The 24,338-nt window shown below is 34.4% G+C and overlaps 1 protein-coding gene across 5 annotated transcripts in view; it reads right to left on the bottom strand.

The window, feature by feature from the left end:
* Nucleotides 1-472: 472 nt before the first annotated feature.
* eml1 (EMAP like 1) overlaps nucleotides 473-24,338 on the bottom strand; it is an 85,843-nt gene continuing 61,977 nt past the window's right edge. For 4 of the 5 annotated variants that reach the window (XM_073826730.1, XM_073826731.1, XM_073826727.1 and 1 more), the window contains 17 exons: nucleotides 20,009-20,138; nucleotides 18,180-18,329; nucleotides 16,121-16,190; nucleotides 15,814-15,924; nucleotides 11,621-11,716; nucleotides 11,371-11,505; nucleotides 8,080-8,179; nucleotides 7,662-7,813; nucleotides 7,432-7,557; nucleotides 5,766-5,897; nucleotides 5,390-5,457; nucleotides 5,040-5,128; nucleotides 4,810-4,907; nucleotides 3,996-4,083; nucleotides 2,273-2,368; nucleotides 1,491-1,621; nucleotides 473-1,388 (listed from right to left, as the gene is read on the bottom strand). In XM_073826730.1, coding sequence (XP_073682831.1) covers nucleotides 1,263-1,388; nucleotides 1,491-1,621; nucleotides 2,273-2,368; nucleotides 3,996-4,083; nucleotides 4,810-4,907; nucleotides 5,040-5,128; nucleotides 5,390-5,457; nucleotides 5,766-5,897; nucleotides 7,432-7,557; nucleotides 7,662-7,813; nucleotides 8,080-8,179; nucleotides 11,371-11,505; nucleotides 11,621-11,716; nucleotides 15,814-15,924; nucleotides 16,121-16,190; nucleotides 18,180-18,329; nucleotides 20,009-20,138 — 1,898 coding nt within the window. In that variant the 3' untranslated portion in view covers nucleotides 473-1,262. The remainder of the gene's footprint in view (nucleotides 1,389-1,490; nucleotides 1,622-2,272; nucleotides 2,369-3,995; nucleotides 4,084-4,809; nucleotides 4,908-5,039; nucleotides 5,129-5,389; nucleotides 5,458-5,765; nucleotides 5,898-7,431; nucleotides 7,558-7,661; nucleotides 7,814-8,079; nucleotides 8,180-11,370; nucleotides 11,506-11,620; nucleotides 11,717-15,813; nucleotides 15,925-16,120; nucleotides 16,191-18,179; nucleotides 18,330-20,008; nucleotides 20,139-24,338) is intronic. The other variant, XM_073826728.1, reaches the window with a different exon arrangement.

Genomic DNA, 24,338 nt, shown 5'->3' with positions numbered 1-24,338 from the left:
CGGTGTTCTAACATTTCATCCTACCTATCCTGACAGCAGTCACGCCACAGGAGCGCAAGCTGCAAGAGCGGTTTGGAAAGAAAGACAAAGCGGCACGCCTAGCGTTTTGCACGCGTTTTTAGGCTCAACATGTGAATGGCCCCTAAAAACATTAAACATCCTTAACATTATGTGGATAAAAACATTACAAGCGCTCACTTTGAGTCCCTCTCTGGCTCAGTGCCAAATGCTGCGCTAATCATACATTCGCTTCAGCCTATATTGATCAAAACTCTCCGAAGTTTTTCTTTAGAAGACTTGCCGAGTCACAGGGTTCAAGTCCAAGTCAAGTCTCGAGTCATTGCTGTCAAAGTCTAAGTCGAGTCGCAAGTCATCTTTGATTATGTCAAGTCAAGTCACAAGTCATCAAATTTGTGACTCGAGTCCGAGTCGAGTCTCGAGTCATTGACTCGAGTCCACAACTCTGGAAATCAGTGATTGATGGCTGTAGTGATTTTGCAATCAAAGTCAGTGAAGGCCATTGAAGTCACTTTGTTTGCCAAACTCTTGCTTGTTTCGAGAGGATTTTGCATGGCATTGAATACTTTCCCTGGTGAAAAAAAAACAGCTAAAACAAGCTTAGACTGGTTGGCTGGTTTTAGCTGGTCAGCAGGCTGGTTTTAGATGGGTTTTGGCCACTTTTCCAGCCTGGCCAGGCTAGGAGACCAGCTAAAACCAGCTGAAACCGGCTGGTTTTAGCTGTTTTTTTTTTCCAGCAGTGTTTTTACTTCTATTACATTTTTAATCTGACTACAGCAGAGGATTAAACAAATTTACCTTTGGGAAGGTGGCTGCAATACCGCAACGTACCATACGGTGGCAGCAAAAGTTAATGAAGGCAAATTTCAGTACAAAATGATGGTTAACGTGCAATTTATCAACACAGTCAGTGTCAAGACTCTAAATGATAGTGTTATGATTGGTCATTGTTTGGATCACATGTATTGGTCTGGACTATTAATTCCCGATGTGCTTTGGCTTAACATTTAACTTAACTCCTGGAGAGCAGATTCTTTAGCTTGTAATTCAAAGAGACGGGACATCTCTTTTGTAGTCTAGGGAACGTGTGAGACAGTCAAAACAGAGAGTCGCTTCAAATATCGGTGTCCTGAGATCAATTTAAAGGCAAATGAAATTCAGACTCCACTTTCACTCAGTCGATGGCCCCACTTTTGCTTGATCCTAGTAAAAAAAAGGAAGCTCATAGTGTGACAGCGGTTGTTTTACACCACACGCCACTGCATTACGCTCATGTCCTTCCCTCCTGTAGAGATTAAGTGGCTGTCGTTATATAAGAAGTTAACGTTGGTGACGTGGCTGCTGTGTCCGCCGTAGATGTGGCTAGGAGCCTGCAGAGGTGGATAAAGAGAAATAATACAGTGTATTAGCATTATTTGGTGCTGCAGTGAACACTATCTATCTGAGGTTGAAGATTTAGTGCTGTTTCTTACTCGGGACTGAGAGCAAGGGAATGAGAAGAGGTGAACTTTGCCAAAGTCGTCTCCTGTGACAAGCAGTCGCTTTGCATTTGAACTGCACACAGCATTGATGTCAGTACCATCTGAGCCATCAGGCCACAGTCCTGGAGAATAACACAATAACAGAATACACATGTAACTTCCTAAAGGATTGATGCTCCACAAATGAACTTTTCAATTGAGGGGCAATATTTGCCTCCTGGAACTGATTTTAAGTTATGCAAAAACTCCTGTTATAATCACTTAAGCTATAAAATTATGATTGTTTATGATTGTAGTGTTGTTTATGATGAGGTTATTCAGTGCCTCTGATTGGTGAGTTTTCAGTGCTGACTAAATCTAAGTCTCTCTGATTGGCCAATGCATTCCTAAATTCAACAGAAATGTGTTTGATTGGTTATAAGGCTTAGCAATGTAAAAAAAAAAAAAGTGCATAAAAGCAATTTGATGCAGTGTGTGCGAATCTAAATGCAGATTAATTGAAGCTTTTATTCATTTTCACATTTAATTTCAAATATAACAGTTGTAATCAATTGTTTAATTGTGCGGGGGCTCGTTGCAAGCCCTTGTTAATTTCTGACCCTGCTGTGCACTTACTTTTATAAAAGACAAAACTACAAAAAATAATGCTTTTATGCAGTTACATATATATGGGGAAACTGTATTACTATCACTACAAATAACACTGGTTTTAAATAAATTATTATTTGGTATTATTCCACATTGCTTTCCATGACATAAAACATTAATCTTACCAAAAACATGGAAGCCCAGAGTACAGGTGAAAGAGGCCCATTCAATATCCCGGGTCGTCTCCACACTCACCACCTGCTTGCACACAGAAGGAATCCCTGAAAGACAGTAATGAGTATAAGGAATTGAATTTATAGTATAAACTGATGGATTTTGCTCTGTGGTTCTCAAACAGGAAGCTAGATCCACCAAAATTAAATAATGTGTCATTATCTGAATGATTTTTTTTTTTTTTAATTAGTAAAAGTTGTTCATGAGTTCCTTGTTTGTCCTAAACTGCCGGCTGTTGTTCAGAAAAATCCTTTAGGTCCCACAAATTCTTTGGTTTTTCAGCATTTGTGCATATTTGAACCAACAAGAGTAGGTTGGCCTTCTCTATCTACCAGAAGAAAAATGCACTGGTACTTAATGATTTACAAAGCCATCTTGGGGTTGTTGCCTTCCTATCTCTGTTGTTTTATGCAACAGAAAATTACCAAGAAATACTTTCTTCGTTCGCAAAATTGTTATACTCTTTCTGTTCCTTTCACCCGAACTGAGCTAGGTAAGAAGTCTTTTATGTATGCAGCATCGTTTGATTGGAATCTCCTCCAATCAAAATTAAAATTAGAAAATCTGCTGACTCTAGATCATTTTAAATCAGTTATCCGGCTAATGGAAGTTGATCTAACAATATGCAACTGTTTTTAAGTGTTTTTAGTCTGTTTGTGTGATGTTTATCTGTGATGTTGTTGATTGTACTGCTGCACATTTTGGCCAGGACACTCCTGTAAAAGAGATTTTTAATCTCAGAGAGCTCTTTCTGGTTAAATAAAGGTTAAATACAAAAAAAAAAAAACAAAAAAAAAAAACAATGACTGTATGATTTTGAGACCCTTTTTTCACACTGAGGACAACTGAGGGACTCATATGCAGCTATTACAGAAGGTTCAAATGTGACAAATATGACATTTAGACAAAATAAGAAAAATGTACACATTCACCCCCATGGCTCTTAATGCATTTTTTTCTTCTTCTGGAGCATCAATGAACCTTCTGTAATAGTAGCATATGAGTCTCTCAGTTGTCCTCAGTGTGAAAAGATGGATTTTAAAATCATACAATCATTGTTGGAAATGGTTTAAATACAGAATTTGTGGGACCTGAAGGATTTTTCTGAAAAACAGCGGGCAGTTTAACAGTTCAGGACAAACAAGGGACTCATGAACAACTATCACTAAACAAAAACACACAGCTGTGGATCATTCAGGTAACAACACAGTATTAAGAATCAAGTGGATGTAAATTTTTGCAATGGGTAATTTCTATAAATGCAACTATTATTTTCTCTTGTGGACTATATGTAAACATCTTTTATATGAAATATAACTGTATTTATAGTCTTTTATATCTTTATAACACAAATACATATTTTTCTAAACAATTATATTTTATAGGATAGAAACTGCAAGTAAAATGTGTAATAATTCAGTTAATCACGACTGGACAAGTCATGTAAATTCATCAGGATCCCTAAAGAAAATTAGGCTCTTAAAACTTCTAGAATTCTAAAATTTATTTTAATAAAAAGTTTTATTTATTTATTTAAATCTATGGACATGAAACTAACAAACATATTAGCCTAGATGAAGGGGCATTTGAATATGGTTGTGGACATTGGGGGACCTTGGTGTCTAAAGGGTTGAGAACCACAGTTTAAATACTTAAATACTTATTGATGCTCACAGTAAAGGATCTCATAGTCCCCTGAGTTGGACACCAAGTACTGAGAATCCACAGACCAATCCAGATGGGTGATGAAACTAGAATGACCCTGTGAGCAAGAACAGACAGTGGATACAAACAAAAACAAAAAAAAACATTAATTTGAGGAGACATGTTTGTGTTTGTGTGCATGGTAAGAGAAAAAAATAACATGGCAGCGTTTATTGTTAAATAAATCTACTGAAAAGTAGGGCTGCCCCCTAATAGTCACCTATCATTCATCAACCTCAAATATGGATTATTATCTGAAACGGTGCAGTCACTTGCTCTTAAAATACTGTGTAATTTTTGGTCATACGGATAAGAGTTATACATCTTTCAACTCTACACAATAACAACAACAACATTGCGCTTTTGTAAAATAATGGAAGCAAACAGGATGCGCTTTCTGCTGTCTCGGTCTCTGTGAACATTTAGCAATTAAATTAAATTGGCAATTAAAGGCTCATTATTATGATTTATATGGTTTATAAATTAAATCAATGACTACTAGTCAACCAGAAAATCTTTAGTTGAGGGCAGTCCTAATGAAAAGCATTTTCATTGATCAAAATAAAGCTGAAATAAAATATACATTTAAAAAATGTTTAAAAAATAGACATAGAATATATAGAAATAAAACCTAATTCAAGATATTATAAATATAAATACTAAAATAACACCATAATGTGGTAGAATCAGCTGGTGTGTAATTTCAAAAGTGTGGTCTATGATAATCTTATAACACATTTATTGTACAAAATAAGTATATCGTTGCCTAAACACATGTACTTACTGAGCACTTTCCAACTCTACTATATTTCTTGCCGTTTTCTCCCACAGCGTAGATGTAGATGTAGTTGTCATGTGACCCGATTGCAAGGAAATTACCATCTGGAAAGAATAACCAAGGATTTTCAACCTAATTAATTGCAGAGTCTTTAACGAGTGCTAGTTCCTGGCTAACATCCTAATGTTTTCCCAGCAAGCAGTGAAAAGGCTTTAACTTTAAGATTTAACTCTAACCTGGAGAAAAGCGCATAACCGACAACTGTTCGTTCCCGTCCGTGTGCACCGTGACCAGATCCTTCGATTCGGTATCGAGCACAAGCCACCTGCACAGATTGATCACGAATGAAAGGACAATATTAAACATATAAGTCTGAAAAAACTCTTTCTCTTAGATGAGATCATCATCTTAGGAAAAAAAAGAAACCAAAGACAGCTGAACAATGCTGCTGTGATGGTATTGTGTTTCTGTGTTGCATTAGCATAATAATAAGTGTTTGGGTTTTCCATGTAACACTCTATTAGTGCCCTTTTCTGAATTGTAATGATGTGTCAGGGACCCCGTTGATGAAAAGAAATCACCTCACCTGCCCATCTGCGTTCCTATAGCAACTGTCGCCCCAGAAGGGTGGAAGCCGGCCGACTGAGCGGCGTCCTGTCCGTGAGGGAAACACACATACATGCTCAATCAAACACCCTGTCAACACGAATACAGGTACATCTCAGCCTAAGGAACAGCAGAGCTCTTTTCATTACAGCTGCTGTGGTCACATGGGTTTCAACAACAAGAGACTGATGTGCGAGCTGCAAAAAAGTTAAACATTTACGAGCACAGTCCTAAAAAATTTAAGGAGCACATTCTAATCAATAATCAAGAAATCTGATCAAAAATTGCAAATGCGACTGAAATGTTCACACTGTAGAGCCCTGTGTAAGGGAAACCTATCAAGGTGGGATGCTTACCTCCAGTGTTTTGGTCCAGATGGGCTGATGAGAGGCAGAGTCCCACAGACAGACGTGCTTGTCATGGCCACAGGTGAGGAACTGATGCTTCAGCGGGTGGACAGTCAGGCCCCATAATTCATCTGTGTGGCCCTGACAATCAAACACACTTAAACCTCAGTGTGGTGACATCAATTTGGTTTAAGCTTTAACAAAAGTTTGAAATATCAAATATATTCTTTTTTAAAACCATAAATTTAATAACCTTGTTGTACAACAAACATTTTCAACATTTCCAGGCCAGATCCAATATTGACCAATACAGATCATTTCTTTTTAAATAATTAAATGTAAACATTTGAAATATAATTGTAAAGACACTACATTTAATAAAAAGTCAAATCAAAAATAAATTAAATTGTATGTATATATAAATATATATATATAAGAATTATATCCTAAACATATTATTTACTTAAAACATTTAAATTAGTGTTGTTTTATTTTAAATTCTAAAAAATAAAACATTTACAATACAATTAAAACCTTTAAAATATAATTTCAAAAACATTACATTTAATTGAAAAAAGTAACAATAAGTAATAATAAAAATCTAAAATAAAAAGTGAATTTCATCACTACATTAAATAGTTCAGTATGACAAATTGACATTTAACAATTAAAAAATATATATTTAAATATTCTAATAATTCAAATATAATTAATTAATTATATATAATATTAATTATATACTAAAAATAATATATACTAAAACATTAACACATTTTATTTTAAATAGAAAAAAATAAAGCATTTAAAATACAATTAAAACCTTTAAAATATAATTTTATATATATATATAATGTATATATATTAATATATATAATATTATTTAATTATATATGTGTGTATGTATATATATATATATATATATATATATATATATATATGACATATTTGATATTAATATTAATTTTATACTAAAATATAAAAAATAATTATAAAATTATAATATATATATATATATATATATGTAAAATATTAAATATTTTTATATGTATACATATATATACATATAAAAATATTAAATATTTTATATTAAATATGAATTATTTACTAATTATATACTAAATATTAATTATGCACTAAAATACTTAGTGTTGTTTTTTATTTGTAGATTTATATTTCTTTTTAAGATTTTATTAATTTATAACAATTCTTAATTATATATATACACACACACATATAATTACGTATTTGATATTAAATATTAATTTTAAACTGAATATTTTATACAAAAATATTTTAATATATTAAAATATAAATAATATATTTTAGTAACGTTTTATTTAATTTATTTATTTATGATTATACAAATTAAAATTATAAAGTTATTATAGTTATTCTGTTATAAATCTATTATTGCAAAGATGGACTTTGATGATAAGATGATAAGAAAGGTCTCATCTAAATGTGAAATTATCAATCTCCAATATCTAATATATATATATATATATATATATATATATATACAACATCAACCAGTACAAATTCTGTAGTGAAATAAGTAATTAATTAATAATTATGCTAATAATTTAATAAGTTAAAGATAAATCTATATGTTATGTATATTATATACAATATCTTCTCAACAGATGAAAACACTAGTTATTTATGCGTATTGTACCTGGGTGATGGGTAAGAACTCCCCATCCAGACTGCCTTGCAGGACGTAGTTTTTGGTAGTGCCAATAAGAACCGTTTCTCCCCGTCCTTCAGCCACAGTCCGAATAGGGCCATATAGCTCAGGCACCTGAGAGTAACATAAAAAATTACTGGTGAATTATGACTACCTGCTTGATCGGTGCTACTGTTCAAGCATACAAATACAAAATGATACCAATGTAGATGCCTTACCTCCACTGTTTGAATCTTTTGATAATTCTCGTTCCAGGAGATGAGCTTACGGTCCTTCCCACCTGAGACCAGCGTCCCATTTCTCAACATGCAAAGTGCAAAGACACTCGCTTCATGTGCTCCCTGAATGGCCAAGCTAATACGATTAGATCCTGTGAACCGTGACCAGAAAACAAGCATTAAGCGACTGTTGCAAAACTGGAAACCATTAAAACATCAAAGGTGTTCACAGGCTACATGAAAAGAGTCTTATTGATTTGTTTAAAAATAAAGCACAATCTCTCTTTTATTATCACTAATAAAGACTCTTTTGTTGGCAGCAGAGTCAATATGCTGTACAGCATTCATCAATGGAGGAAGGTTTTTAAATAATTAACATTTAAATAATTTCATAATAATACATCTTTTATTCTTTTACCTTTGCCCCACACAAGTATATTTCCACTCGAGTCTCCAGTGATGGCGTCGCCGTTTTCTGAAAAAGTCACACACAATACAAACTTGGGCTTCTCTTGTTTCTGCAAGAAACATAAATATGACTTTATTTTTAAAGCAGAAATGCAATAGATGTATCACACAAAACAGAAATAATACATGTGATTTATATATTCTACAACTACACTACCAGTTTAGACACACCTAATTTAATTTTAGTTTCCTTTAGGTTTGAAAGCCTTAAAGGGATAGTTTACAAAAAATTTATATTCTGTCATTAATTACTCTCATAAAGAAATGAATACTTTTGTTTAGCAAGGCTGCATTAAATTGACCAAAAGTTGAAAATATAAATTTACAATGTTACAAAAAAATCCATATATATATGTGTGTGTGCAGTGTTGTTTTCGTCAACGATGACGATGACGAAATCATTTCGTTGACGCCACTTTTTTTCATGACGATAACGAGAAGATGACTAGATAAAAATGGCTCGTTGATGACTAAAACATGACGAGACGTGTGTGAGTTTTCGTTGACGAGACAAGAATAGACGAAAATGTTAGTGGGTGGTCCGTCAGACGTTTAAAGTGCATGACATTTCTGCTTATTGTGCATGCCAATTAAAACCTAAAACTATCTGCCGCTATGGCAAGCCGTTTTAGCATTAAATACTCTTTGCCATTCCAGTATGGCAAGCCGTTTTAGCATTCCATCCTTGTTTGTCTTTTATGTTTTAAAACATTCCTTCATTATTGTAATTATTGGTGAAAATAGTCGATCCGGAAGCTCACATTGTGTTGAACTATAGATCTGCTATTTTCAGAACTTACAAGTGACACTACCCAACAGCAAAATATTTACTGACCTACATTAATTTGTTAAAAGACTACTTTTTCCGCTTTTTTGACTAAAACTAGACTAAAACCTTTTTGACTTTTCGTCGACTAAAATTGGACTAAAACTATCACATATAGAAGTGACTAAAATTTGACTAAAACTAATAAGCATTTTAGTCCAAAAGACTAAGACTAAGACTAAATCTAAGATGGTTGTCAAAAACAACACTGTGTGTGTGTGTGTGTGTGTGTGTGTGTGTGTGTGTGTGTGTGTGTGTGTGTGTATTTTTAAAGGGGTCCTATTATGCTCTTTTACAAAGTCTTTATTTTGTTTTGGAGGTGTACTTGAACATGCTGTCATGCTTGGTGGTTCGAAAAACGCATAATTTTTCACATAATTTACATTATTACAAAAGCTTTCTAAGCTTTCTCCCCAGGCTGGCACAAACGGCTCGATTAGTTCCGGGTTCCACCTTCCGAAAAACCAAATGTAATGTGATTGGTCAGAAGTCCCACTGCGTTGTGATTGGCAAACAGCGTAGACCGTGTTCCTCCCTGCTGCGCCCCTTCCCAAAGCAGCAAACTAAATTAAAGTGATTCTTACGTTTTAAATCTGGATATTTTTCTTACAAAAAAACACATCGGATCACTAAAGGAGGCTTTTACCGACCGCCCCCGGAGCCATGTGAGGCAGTTTTTTATTATGGATCGACTTGTTTTGGACTGATGGAGCAAAACACTCGTCTATACCGTTCAGTTCTAAAGCTTGTGTGAATATAGTCGAAATATTTAGAAAATAAAGTCTAAATGTTTCAAGATTGAAATTGAAATTACGAGAATAGCCTAAATATTTAGAGAATAAAGTTGAAATTACCAGAATAAAGTTAAAATGTTTTGAGAATAAAGTTGAAATTGTGAGAATAAAGTCAAAATGTTTCGAAAATAAAGTTGAAATGTTTTGAGAATAGTCAAAATATTTCGAGAATAAAGTTGAAATTATCAGAATAAAGTTGAAATTACGAGAATAGTTTAAATATTTAGAGAATAAAGTTGAAATTGTGAGAATAAAGTAGAAATGTTTCAAGAATAAAGTTGAAATTACGAGAATAAAGTACAAATGTTTTGAGAATTAAGTCAAAATTACAAGACTTAAGTTAAAATATTTCAAGAATAAAATTGAAATTAGGAGAATAATGTAAAAATATTTTGAGAATGAAGTCAAAATTACAAGAATAAAGTCAAAATGTTTCAAGAATAAAGTCAAAACTATGAGAATAAAGTCAAAACTTAAGTCAAAATGTTTAAAGAATAGTGAAAATGTTTTGAGAATAAAGTTAAAATTACGAGGAACAAAGTTAAAATGTTTCGAAATAAAGTCAAAATATTCAGAGAATAAAGTCGAAATTAAATGTTTTCAAATTTCGAATTTTATCACAAATTATAAATGTGTTCTTCCTCTTCATTTCAAGTTTGTAGCATGATATAAACATGAAGTAACATCAAAAGAAATGAAAAAACAATTTAGCCCAATTCACATGCCGCTTGTGGGCGAATACAGCGATCTGTCACACCACATTAAAGAGTGCGAAAAACACATTATTGTAATAGACATATTTTTGTATTTCGCTATAAAATGGACAGATTTTGAAAACTGAGATTTTGGAATATCTCCCGGTGCCTTCAATCTGGACCATCTGCATGTGCAATAGGCAAGAATATACTCATAAAACATTTTAATCTCATAATTGTGAATTCATTCTCGTAATTTTGACTTTATTCTTAAAGTATTTTGACTTTTACTCCAAAAATTTCGACTTTATTCTTGTAATATTTCAAATTTTGTCTGGTAATATTGTGACTTCATTCTCATAATTTCGACTTTATTCTCAAAATAGTACAACTTTAACCTCATAATCTTCGATTTGTTTTTAATGTGGTACTAAAACGCCATCATATCAAAATATATTAAAATAGAAAACAACATTTTAAATTGCAATAATATTCAACTTTTTCCTGTTTTTACCTTATTTTTTAAACAAATAAATGCAGCCTTGGTGAGCATAAGACATTAATTTAAAAAACATTACAAAATCAACCACAAATGGTAAATTTCTTTACATAAGTAATATTCTAGTTCGTTTTCAGTTAATTAAATTGTGCACCAGAAGAAGCTAAAATAGTTTTAAAATTTAATTTTTGATTACATTATATGATTCTTATACTTCTGTTTATTTAATAGTTTTGATGGCCCACCCTATTATTTTGAAAAGCAGTAGTAAGAGTAGATGTGTCTAAACCTTGAACTGCTGGTTAACATGATGTACATGCACATTTTACCATATCTGAACATGCATTATACTACCCATCTATCAAAAAATGAAATTTGATTCAATAAAAAGTAAAAAGCTTCACTGAATATGACCACAAAGACTTACCTCAAAAAGACCCTGTTTTTTCACAAGAGATCCTTTTTCTAGTGACCAGAAATAAAGATGTGACTTCCCACAGGTTACAATTATATTAGCATCCGTAGGGTGGAAATCAGCAGCAAAGACTGACTCATTGGAGCACTGTGAGGGCAGAGAAAGACAAGTCATAAAGATGCACAAAAAAAAAAGAATCACTTTATTTCTGCACGCCTCGTTGCTAATGTATCTGTCAATATCTATCCTCAATAGCACTCACCTTGACTTCAGCAAGTCTTTCCTCCCTCTGCCAGTCCCACACAGAGAGAATGTGGTCATTGGAGTCGTCCACAACACATAACCAACTTCCTCCGTTCTGAAAGTTTTGAAAGACATGTTTATCACTCACAAGCTCTTTTGACAGATGTATTTAAAGGGACGGTTCACCCAAAAAATAAAACTATATAATTTACTCTCCCTCAAGTTGTTCCAAACCTGTAAGAGTTCTTTTCCACTGCTGAAGTATGTTGGTAACCAAACAGCTGACGGTACCCAATGACTTACATTGTTAATGCTGTTTGGCTACCAACATTCTTTATAGGGGAAATGTTATGAAAATCAAATTCTTTCCATGTTTAAGTGCTAGAAAGTCCCCGATGCATGTACCAACCCAGAAAATGTCGCGATTGTGATTTTATTTTGATTTATTGTGCAGTCCTATTAAAAATATAAATATATATATATATATATATATATATATATATATATATATATATATATATATATATACATATATAAAACAATCTATCGAAAGCACAACAGACATGATAATCAAAACCAAACAAACAAATGCTTTTTAGCAGAGTATCTGAGGAACAAGCTGTAAAGGCACAGTCCTATTCTGGAAAAGGGACGGGGAACAGCGGCTCATTTGCATTTAAAGAGCCATGCACAAAAATGTGTTTCTGCTTTTACTCAAAATAGGCATTTTCAAAATGATATAATAAATTATCTGTGGGGTATTTTGAGCTGAAACTTCACAGACACATTTTCGGGATACCTGAGATGTATATTACATAGGGGTGGGCATAGATTAATTTTTTTAATCTAGATTAATCTAGATTAAATCTTGGAATTAATCTAGATTAATCTAGATTAAAATGGCTAATTTGAATTCTGCTGAAGGCATTCAGAACATGTGTGCTACCCAAATAATGACTTAAAGTCTTTGAGAATGGATCATAAAGCTCATAAAGCTGTTCTATGATAATTTGTTGATGAAAATAAATTATGTTCAATTAGATGTACTTGTGTTTACTAACTAACTAACAATGAAATTATTTTTTCTACCTATTAGATTGTGTTTTTTTAACGTCAACACCTACCCTGCCCATTACATGTTACACCGTACTTTTATTTTGACAGGTTGCCGTGAAGTTTCTGTATGATATGATGCTAGTTTTCTCAAATGAAACGGTAAAAGTGACACTCACAGCAGTTTGGGAGATTGAGTTTATCTGTTCATGTGAGATGAAAATGCCAAAAATTACCGGGAGCGTCACGTGTGTTTCAGTATGCGTGTAGTAAAAGCTCGTCTCCGCAATGCATACATACAGCTAGGCAAACGGAACATACCGGATTCATATTAAAACGGTCTTTTTGCATTTCAGTTTTCACATACACTAGTCCATATCGCGATTTGAATTAAGTGACAGACCAACATTTGATTTATGAATCCAAAAAACGACGAATTTACGTGGCATTTCGCTATAGTAGATTCAGTTTTTATGAATGGAGGATGACGCGATCCCGTCTGTATTTTGGCGGAGGAGACGTACACGCGCGACCATATTCTATAGTCTTCGGTATACATCCGCGTTAAACTATCAAGGTGAAAGTCATCATAGCTTGCGTAGTTTAGACCCAGCTCCCAACCCAAATTTGAGAATAGATTAACGGCGATATTTTTTTTATCGCGCGATAAGAGTTTCACGTTAACGCAGCACGTTAACGCCGATAACGGCCCACCACTAATATTACACCTTGTAAAAAGGGACACTATAGATCAGCGGTTCCCAATTCCAGTCCTCGTGCCCCACCGCTCTGCACATTTTGCATGTCTCTCTTAGTTAACACACCTGATTCAGATAACCAGCTCATTAGAAGTGAGGTCCGTGCAGGAACTGCGATCCGATTGACATGGTCCCTGCAAAGTGTTCATTGCTCCCTGCTCCCTAAGCGGGGGAAATCTGTTTACTATACTTCGAAACATTCATTCACATATTTGCGCTACGCCACCACATGTAGCGTCTTCACACACAGATGAAACTTACTAGAGAAGTGTGACATAAGTGCATCTGTAAATAAATGCATTTTAAATTTACGTCTCGCACGCTTTAATGACCTTCAAATGGAACACATACGCTCGCTTCGAACTAATGAATAATGGCGGAATATCCTGTGATGTCCACTTCGAAGGGCAGTAACGTTGGAATAGAACAAACGTCGGAAGCGATGCGTGAAACACACAAAATGTGCAGAGTGGTGGGTCGCGAGGACTGGAATTGGGAACCGCTGCTATAGATCACCTTTAATATATTTAATATATATTATAGGTCACCTTTAATTTACCTTCAGACATAACTGACCGTTTTTTTTTTGTAACTCATTTGTTTTTAACATAAATATTTGACAGTTTAAGCGCAATACGACATGAAAGAGAACTTAGTTTAGTACTTGTTGTGTGAGAGCCGCTTTCTGTGCGCGTGTTTCAGGTGTAAAACTGTAACTTTAAACTAATATAGCTTTAAAACGCATGATTTCAGCACACTAGACATGATAATCAAAACCAGACAAACAAATGCTTTTTAGCACAGTATCTGAGGAACAAACTGTAAAGGCACAGTCCTATTCTGGAAAAGGGGCGGGGAACAGCAGCTCATTTGCATTTAAAGAAACATGCACAAAAAGAATGTGTTTCTGCTTCCACTCAAAAAAGGCATTTTCAAATGATATAATAAATGATCTGTGGGGGTATTTTGAGCTGAAACTTCAAAGACACATTCTGGGGACACCTGAGATGTATATTACGCCTTGTAAAAAGGGACACTATAGATCACCTTAAATATATTTAATATATATTATTGGTCTCCTTTAATTTACCTTCAGACATGACTGACAGTTTTTGTAACTCTTGTGTGTTTTTAACATAAACTTTTGTGTATCTGACAGTTTAGGCGCAATATGACATGAAAGAGAACTTAGTTTAGTGCTCACATGCTGTGTGACAACCACTTTCTGTGCATGTGTTTCAGATGTAAATCTGTAACTTTAAACTAATATGGCTTTAAAACGCATGATTTCAGCACAATAGACATGATAATCAAAACCAGACAAACAAATGTTTTTTAGCAGAGTATCTGAGATATGAGCTGTAAAGGCACAACCCTATTCTGGAAAAGTTGGCAGGGAACAGCAGGTCATTTGCATTTAAAGAGACATGCACACAAAAAACGTGTTTCTGCTTCCACTCAAAATTTTCAAATCTATATAATGAATGATCTGTGGGGTATTTTGAGCTGACAGTTCACAGACACATTCTCGGGATAGCTGAGATGTATATTACATCTTGTAAAAAGGGGCATAATAGGTCACCTTTAATATAAAATATAGAACGGGGATCTTATTATATTATTACCACCCCTTAATCTGCACGTTTCCACCCACGGCGCTGCCATTGCAAACTGTTCTGTCTTTGGCTGCACAGACGATCACAGAACACTATTTAGAGTTCCAGCCTCAGAGGAGAAAAGAGCATATTACACTGCTGCCACACAGATCTAATATAAACATGCGATTTCTTTCCGAGCTGTTTACCTTACAGTTTATGTAAGTCCTGTGTGTTTTTAACATAAACTTGTGTGTATTCGACAGTTTAAGCGCAATAAGACATGAAATAAGTCTTAGTTTAGTTCTCACATGTGTGCGCTAAGAAAACCCTATATCAGAAGTTTAAACAAATATGATTTAAAACACGTGATTTCAGCGCGATAGACATGATAATCAAAACCAAACAGAGGTTTTGTGACAAAGTTTCTGAGGTATGCATTTAAAGAGACATGCATGAAAAGAGGCTGTTTCAGCTTCCACTTAAAATAGGCATTTTCAAAATGATATAATAAATGATCTGTGGGATATTTTGAGCTGAAACTTCACAGACACATTCTGGGGACACATGAGACTTATTACCTCTTGTAAAAAGGGGCATAATAGGTCAACCTTAATATATCTTCTGTTTGGAACAACTAGAGGGTGTTTGGGTTATTTTTGGGTGAACTATCCTTAAGCTGACCAGGCCCTGTACTCATAATAAAGAAAGGTTTGTTTGACGAGTCATAGAACTAAAGGCTGTGTTTTGCGGTTTCACATGAGAACGTTTGTTTGCTAACATAATACAGAGTGACTTGCTCTTACCGACTTTGAGAAGGAGAGGCAAACCAGAGCTCGATCAAAGAAACCGGTTCCAAGGATGTGCAACGTGTTCAAACTCACAGAGTCCCACACTCGCACGTGAGGAGCCAACTGCTGCCAGACACCGAGAGACGTAATCAGCATGTTAGAGCAATTAAACTTCTATTTGAAGCATGCGGATTTGGGATCCTGATTCTCCACATTTGTTATGGCAGTCGCTTGAGGCACATGCAATAATTAGGGGATTTATATTGGCTGGATCAAGCCTATTATATGATTGATACCGGTTTGGCTGGATAACTGATCTTACTTTTCCATCTGAGGATGTGCCTGCCACTTGTCCTGTTGCTATGGTGATTTTATCAGGATGGACAGCGAGGCTGTATGGGAAGAGAAAAGAGGTGAAAGATGTAGGCAGCTGGGACTGTTGAAGAGTCGATGACAAAGCAGTGAGAGGACGTCGCACATTTATGCATCTGTGAGTCAGAGCCATCACAACACGGTGACTTTGAGCAATGTGAGTCACATAAACGACTTAATCATAGGTTATTGGTTTCTGTTTATGCTTTTCTTGCTCAAGGCCTTCGACTTGCAATGAACAGCTCTGACATTCAGCAAATTCCTATACAGATAAACAAGTATGAGGTTTTACTCAGAACACAGTCATGCATGATAATTTGTGTTTGCCTTTGTGTTTATGTCTCAACTGGTGATTGGAGGTCAAGAGGACATTAATGTAATTTTACTTTGTCTAACGTTCTGATGACTTACAGTAGGATTTTTTATGTTTTTAAAGAAGTCTTTTCTGCTCACCAAGCTTGCATTTACTGTATTTGATTACTACAAAAGCAGTAAAATTGTGAAAATATTTTTACTATTTAAAACAACTGTTTTCTATTTGAATATATTTTAAAATATAATTAATTCCTGTGATTAAAGCTACATTTTCAGCATCATTACTCTAGTCTTCAGTGTCACATGATCCTTCAGAAATCATTCTAATATGCTGATTTGCTGTTCAAGCAACATTTATTATTATGAATATTTAAAACAGTTGAGTACATTTTTTTTAGGATTCTTTGATGAATAGAAAGATCCAAAGATCAGATTTTATCTGAAATAAAAAGCTTTTGTAACATTATACACTATATCATTTAAAAACTTGGAGTCTATATAATTGTTTTTTTGTTTTTTTGGTAAAGAAAATATAGAAATTAATACTTTTCTTTAGCAAGAATGCTTTAAAGTGATCAAAAGTCAGGATAAAGACATCATGTTACAAAAGATTTCTATTTTAGATAAATGCCGTTCTTCTGAACTTTCTATTCATCAAAGAAACCTGAAAAAATTCTACTCAGCTGTTTTCAACATAACATTAATAATAAATACATTTGAACAGCAAATCAGAATATTAGAATGATTTCTAAAGGATTACGTGACTGCAGTAATGATGCAAAAAATTCAGCTTTGAAATCACAGCAATAAAGTAGATTTTAAAGACGCCAAATATAAGACCAAAATATAGTAAAAACAAAAATATTGTGAAATATTATTTCAATTTAAAAGAACTGTTTTCTGTTTGAATATATTTTAAAATGTAATTTATTCCTGTGATACAAAGCTGAATTTTCTGCACCCATTACTCCACGTTTCAGTGTCACATTGTCCTTCGGAAATCATTATAATATGCCGATTTGATGTTCAAGAAACATTTCTTATTATTATCAATGTTGAAAACACTTGTGCATTTCATTTTTTAATGAATAAAAGTTCAAAAGAAATATTTGAAAATTTAAATCTAACATTTTTCATGGAGAATAAATAGTGTTATTCTCATTCTTGAGAAATGCAAGAAGTAAATAGGATATTTAAATGAGAAAGGTCACAAATATGAATCTGACACTTCAATGTTAAGCATAACATCACTAATTTAATGCCATTTTATGCACCAAAAGGATAATGTATTATTAATAATTCTTTTAAAACTTTTAAATGTCCTTATACCCCAAAAAGAACTAATGAGGTGCAACACAGAAGCAGACTGAGGGATGAAAGTGTAATGAATAATAAACTTCAGTGACACGACTAATGATAAATGTTCTGTAGAATTGCACATCAAAGCAGAAAATTAAACAACCCTGCTCAGAAAACGTTTATTCAGCATGATTTTGAAAAATTATGCTGGGGGATATCTGAATAATAATTTAAGCTGTAGTATCTTCTTTAGAAAGGCAGTTTAATAAAGCACTTGAGGTGATGAAAAGATACTGAATGTACTAGAGAGTGTGAGATCATCAGCGTATGCTATGATGAACAAGACGATAGACTAACTGAACACACGAACACACGAACAGAAATATGAGTCTTACCACTTGATATCATCAGTATGTCCAGTGTAGTGTCTTTGTAGTTGCTCATCCACATTATACAGCACAACCACAGATGCGATGAAGTAAACCGTTTCCCCCGTCGGGAGCAAATACAGGTTGGATCGGCAGTCACGGCCCCGGTAACCATAGCTGAGTCACAGTCAAGAGCGTAAACCACTGTCCATGAGCTAAACTAGAACATTTTTACATTTTTATTTCTGGAAAACTGCCAGCTGACCACTTAATATTTTACTTTGTTGGGCTTTAGTTATCATAGATTTCTCAGTGCTGTCTACAAAGTTATTTTCAGGCAATGTACCAAATGCATTATGGGTAAGAGATGCAGAAAATATCCCTCTCTGACAGGCTGCAGTGCTCAGCAGAGCCAGAGAGAACACCAAGGTATATGATTAGACATCCTTCATGCTTCAAAATTCAGCATCACAGAGAATAATATTTTTGAGGTCCATGTTTCAGAATCATAACATTATGCACAATAATTTTATAACATAACTTGGCCCTAAAACCATATGTATCATTTAGCTCATGACATTTTTACTAGCTCATTTTCTGTAAAATAATATACAGTTGAAGTCGAACATTTGCAAAATGTTAATTATTTGACCAAAATAAGAGGGATCATACAAAATGCATGTTATTTTTTATTGAGTACTGACCTGAATGAGATATTTCACATAAAGGAGGTTTACATATAGTCCACAAAAGAAAAAAAATTGCTGAATTTATAAAAATGAACCCGTTCATCAAGTTTACATACACTTGATTCTTAATACTGTGTTGTTACCTGAATGATCCACAGCTGTGTGTTTTTTAGTTGTTGTTGGTTTAGTGATAGTTGTTCATGAGTCCCTTGTTTGTCCTGAACAGTTAAACTGTACGCTGTTCTTCAGAAAAGTCCTTCAGGTCCCACGAATTCTTTGGTTTTTCAGCATTTTTGTGTATTTGAACCCTTTCCAACAATGACTGTATGATTTTGAGATCCATCTTTTCACACTGAGGACAACTGAGGGACTCATATGCAACTATAACAGAAGGTTCAAACACTCACTGATGATTCAGAAGTAAAAACAATGCATTAAGAGCAGGGGGTGAAAACTTTTGAACAGAATGCGTACATTTTTCTTATTTTGCCTAAATATCATATTGTTTTCATTTAGGACTGGCCTTCAGAAGCTACAGAAGATACTTACATGTCCCTCAGAAGACAAAATAAGTTAAATTTACCCTGATCTTCAAATTCCAAAAGTTTTCACCCCTGGCTCTTAATGCATCAGTTTCCTTCTGGAGCATCAGTAAGTGTATAAAACTTTTGTAATAGTTGCATATGAGTTCCTCAGTTGTCCTCAGTGTGAAAAGATGGATCTCAAAATCATAGTGTTGGAAAGGGTTTAAATACAGAAAAATGCACAAAAACCAAAGAATTTGTGGGAACTGAAGAATTTTTCTGAAGAACAGCGGGCAGTTTAACTGTTCAGGACAAACAAGGGACTCATGAACAACTATCACTAAAAAAAAAAGGTAACAACACAGTATTAAGAATGAAGTGTATGCAAACTTTTGAACTGGGTCATTTTAATAAATTCAACTATTATTTTCTCTTGTGGACTATATGTAAATATGTGAAATATCGTATTCAGGACAGCACTAAATAAAAAATAATATGCATTTTGTATGACCCCTCTTATTTTGCAGATTCTGCAAGGTGTATGTAAACCTAATTCAATCTTCCAGCAGTGAGCGTTCAATATAAGAATCAATGCAAAATGCAGCTCCATTTCTATTTTGCATGCAGCCGTAAAAAAGGATACACCCAGTCTAGCTTCAGTTTTTTAGGAGGCAAGTCAGCCTTTGCTTCCAGGCAGTATGTGTCCACCAGGTCTTTGGGCATGTACATGGTGATGGGTCGTCCCTTCAAATACATTTTGACATACCCTTCATCTAGAAAAGGCAACGCAGATGTTTAGAGCAAGAAAATGTATGGGTCAGTGAAGGATCGCTGTGACATCTGTTGAGGTTCTGACCCTGCATTGACAGCAATGGTACTATCACGTTCAAGGCCATTGTCATTGTCATTGTTTTCTTTTACGGTAAAACCACTGATGTCACATGGACTATTTTAATGATGTCCTTACTACCTTTCTAGGCCTTGAATGTGTCAGTTGTGTTGCTGTCTATGCAGGGTCAGAAAGCTTTCGGATTTCATCAAAAATATCCTAATTTGTGTTCTGAAGATGAATGAAGGTCTTACAGGTTTAAAAAGACATGTAGGTAAGTAATTAATGACAGAATTCATTTTATGGTGAATTATAACCTTACCGACCCCAAACCTTTGAATGTTATAATATTTTAAGATACAAAAAAACAAACAAAAAAATTGAATGAATTGCAACAGTGTTTAGAAAAATATACATTATATTCTGCAAATAATTCAACAGGTCAGTGAGATTTAAAGGAAATGCTTTAATGCATTTTATCACATACAGTATTAGAAACACATTCAATTTAAAAGTAAACACAAACGAAGCAAATTCAAATGTAGAGGTTTGTGAACGCAGCAGTTTCATGGTTGGATAAATTAGTAACAGACAAAATAAAATCACAGGCATGCATGCATGCGAACACAATGGAAAAGGAAAAGTACAGTTTATAACAAAACAACCCTATTCGAAAGCAAAAGGACAAAAGTGTGACCATGCAGCTTGACATATACACAAAACTAACTCAAAGTAACACAAACAGAACAAAAGACTCATAAAGATTCCTAAAACCTGACTATAGCTGTTTTGATTAGTAACAGATTTGAAAATACTGGCTGGGAGATTTGATTGGACTCCTGTAGGAGGGCATATCTAGGGGCGAGTGGACTAACTGAGAAGTACACTTCCTCAGAGGAAGAGTAAACGGAGGGACCTTTCGGCTTCCGAGCCGGGCCGCTCTGTCAGACAAAGCCTTGGCCTCTGATGGGGCGTTGGTGGACTGTGAGGGCACGGCGGATGTGGATTTGGGGGGCTTGGTGGATCCGGTCTCTTTTGACGGTCGGTGCAAGTAGATCTGCACGGTTACTAGGTAAAGTGGTCAAATTGGACAGGGCAGGTGCGGGAGAAGGTGAAGAGGTGGGATGAATATAATCATGATCAGATATAGTCCAATAATAACAAGAAGACAAGACGTCCACAAGACTAAGAAACAGCACTGCAAAATCTTTTTCTCAAGTAGTATTTTTCTTGTTTTGCAGTAACATATCCTGAAAATAATTCTGTTGTTGATTACTCAACCTCATCTCAAGATCTTTGTTCATCTTCAGAACACAAATTAAGATATTTTTGATGAAATCTGATCCCTTTCTGACCCTGCATAGACAGCAATGCAACTGACACATTCAAGGCCCAAAACAGTAGTAAGGACAAGAGAAGAAATTGTTAAAAAATATATATATTATTATTTAAATATTATTTTTGTTTTCACAGAAAGTATTCGCTTAAGTTCATAAACTTAAAGAGCAGGTCATACTGGTTTTCGAAGTTAGTAATGTCGCTATCCTTTAATGTAAAAAAAAGCACATTATACATAAAGACATTGTCTCTCAAAAGAAAGAGTCGACTCAGAATCCATAAAGCAGAAGTTCACTACCAAAACAAAAATGTACAGATAATTTACTCACCCCTTGTCATCCAAGATAATGTCTGTCTTTCTTTGAGGTAAACATTTCAAGATTTTTCTTCATATAGTGGACTTCTATGGTGCCTGCGAGGTTAAACTTCCAAAATGCAGTTTAAATGCAGCTCTAAATGATTCCAGCTGAGAAATAAAAGTCTTATCTAGCAAAACGACTAGTTATTATCTAAAAAAAATGACATTTTATATACTTTAGAGCCCTTTGAAGCAGCATTTAAACTGTATTTTGGAAGTTCAAACTCTTTTAAGCCAATTCTGAGTCGACTCTTTTGTAAAGGAAGACATGAACCATTAGCATAATCCTGGCCTGACCGCAAAATTCAAACAGTCTGCCCACAAACACTTCCGCTAGTTAGTGTGTTTACATCATGTAGAGGATTCGCTGTGTTCTGCGCTGTGAAAACGTTTTGTTTGTTTTATTTTCATTGCCAAAAGATGATGACGTGAAGAATCAGTGGTTAAAATTCAATTCAAACCGGGACCCTGTTTTTTTCATGGTTCCCCTGGTAAATTTACATTCCAGGGGTTAAATATGACATTATTAGGGTCGCTTCAACCCACAGACATTAAAAATAACCGTGGACTTGGCAACACAGATGATAGCACTTGCAAACTTGCTCAAGTACTTCTCTCTGTGCCAATCACAACAGGCTTGGGCAGCTAAACAATCAGAGCAGTAACGCTCAAAGCTGCTTCGCATACTGTACATAATGTATATTCTGAGAAAATTACAAAAAAATTCTGAACTTACTACCTTTCTGGACCTTGAACATGTCAGTTGCCTTGCTGGAGGGTCATTTTGTATTTCATTAAAATATCTTAATTTGTGTTCTGAAGATGAACGAATGTCTTACAGGTTTGGAACGACATGAGGGTGAGTAATTAATGACACAATTTTCATCTTTGGGTGTACTATCCCTTTAAAGCAACATCAGTTTACATAATATGTGTAAAAACATTTTCAGAATCATCTTTAAATAAATGTTTAATAAATAAAAAGTGTTACTCTTCTGCTTTTCTTCCTTCTAGTTTTAAGCAAAAATAAATCAAGTTTTCTGGACCACAAAACCAGTAATAAGGGTACATTTTTTGAAATTGAGATTTGAGCTGAATAAATAAGCTCAATTGTAAGGGTAGGACAATTTTTGCACGAGATATAACTATTAGAAAATCTGGAATCTGAGAGTGCAAAATATCAAAATATTAAGAAAACTGCCTTTAAAGTTGTCCAAATGAAGTTCTTAGCAATGCAATTTTTATATATATTTACGGTTTACAAAATATCTTTACTTAATGTCCTAATGATTTTTAAAAATAAATAAATTAATAATTATTACCCATACAATTTATTTTTTGGCTATTGCTACAAATATTTCCATGCTACTTATAACTGATTTTGTGCTCCAGGGTCACGTTTATGCCTAAAACCAATGAGGGAAGACAAATAAATTTGTAAAAACAAACTTAAAGTAAGAAATAAAATAAAAAAAAGAATTCAAAATATTTTTTCAAAAGGATTTATTATCTTGTTTTAAATATATTTAATTTGATTTCTCTTGCAAACAGGCCAAAAAATGCTGCTTTTGAAAAAAGATTTTTTCCAGTGCTGATGGGTAGGAGAGGCGTATGGGAATCTGAATGTTATCCTGACTGAGAAAAACCAGGAATGCTGGAAATAAATGGATGAAATTTATGTATAATATTCTGTAGAAACATTACTCCATCCTCCAAAGTGATATTTAGTTTTTTACGTTTGTTTACAAGTATTTAGTGACTATAAAATGCAGTGGGCATAGTGAGTCATTCACCGTCTGTTGTATCAACATTTTACGGAAAATAACTTCCACTAACTGTGACACACGGCACACAAACCAGCGTGACATTTAACTTCAGATTTCTGATAAACATCAAATTTCACAGAACAAACAGAAAAGCTGGTTGACGTAGGATGATAAATGCCCTTTACGGGACTGAAAGAACAATATGTGTACGTGCAGCAATAAACTAGTGGAATAAAAGCCGTTCAGTGTGCTGCTGTGTGACTGCAGGAGAGTGTTGCGTTCCCATGGTGCATGTGAAAAACAACTGCCATGAGCGGTGAGCAAAACACCCAGGAGCTGTCAGAGTGGCATCACTCAAGAGTTAACAGCCTGTGTTTTAGCACCACTGCAATCAACCACAGGTTGGCATCACTTACAAGGGTGTTACAGAAAGTACGCATTAGTTTATTGGGAAGGGTGGCATTTCTGGAGGAAGGGTGGGAACTTCTATCACACACGCATTGGTCTAATCAACCCAACCCTTGCGCAAGACAGCTCTGTGTGTGCAGATTCTGCCATAATATGAAGCCAGAGCTGTCAAAGTCAGCTAGATTACTGTTCCATCTGGAATCATTAGACATTATATGATTCTTACTGCAGAAACAACTATAATAAAAAGGAGTAAGAAATCATTTAAGACCCA

This window comes from Garra rufa, chromosome 21 (genome assembly GCF_049309525.1).
Source record: "Garra rufa chromosome 21, GarRuf1.0, whole genome shotgun sequence".
NCBI lineage: Eukaryota > Metazoa > Chordata > Actinopteri > Cypriniformes > Cyprinidae > Garra > Garra rufa.
Note: the sequence above shows the minus strand (reverse complement) of the source record. Positions and strands in the feature narration are given on the sequence as shown.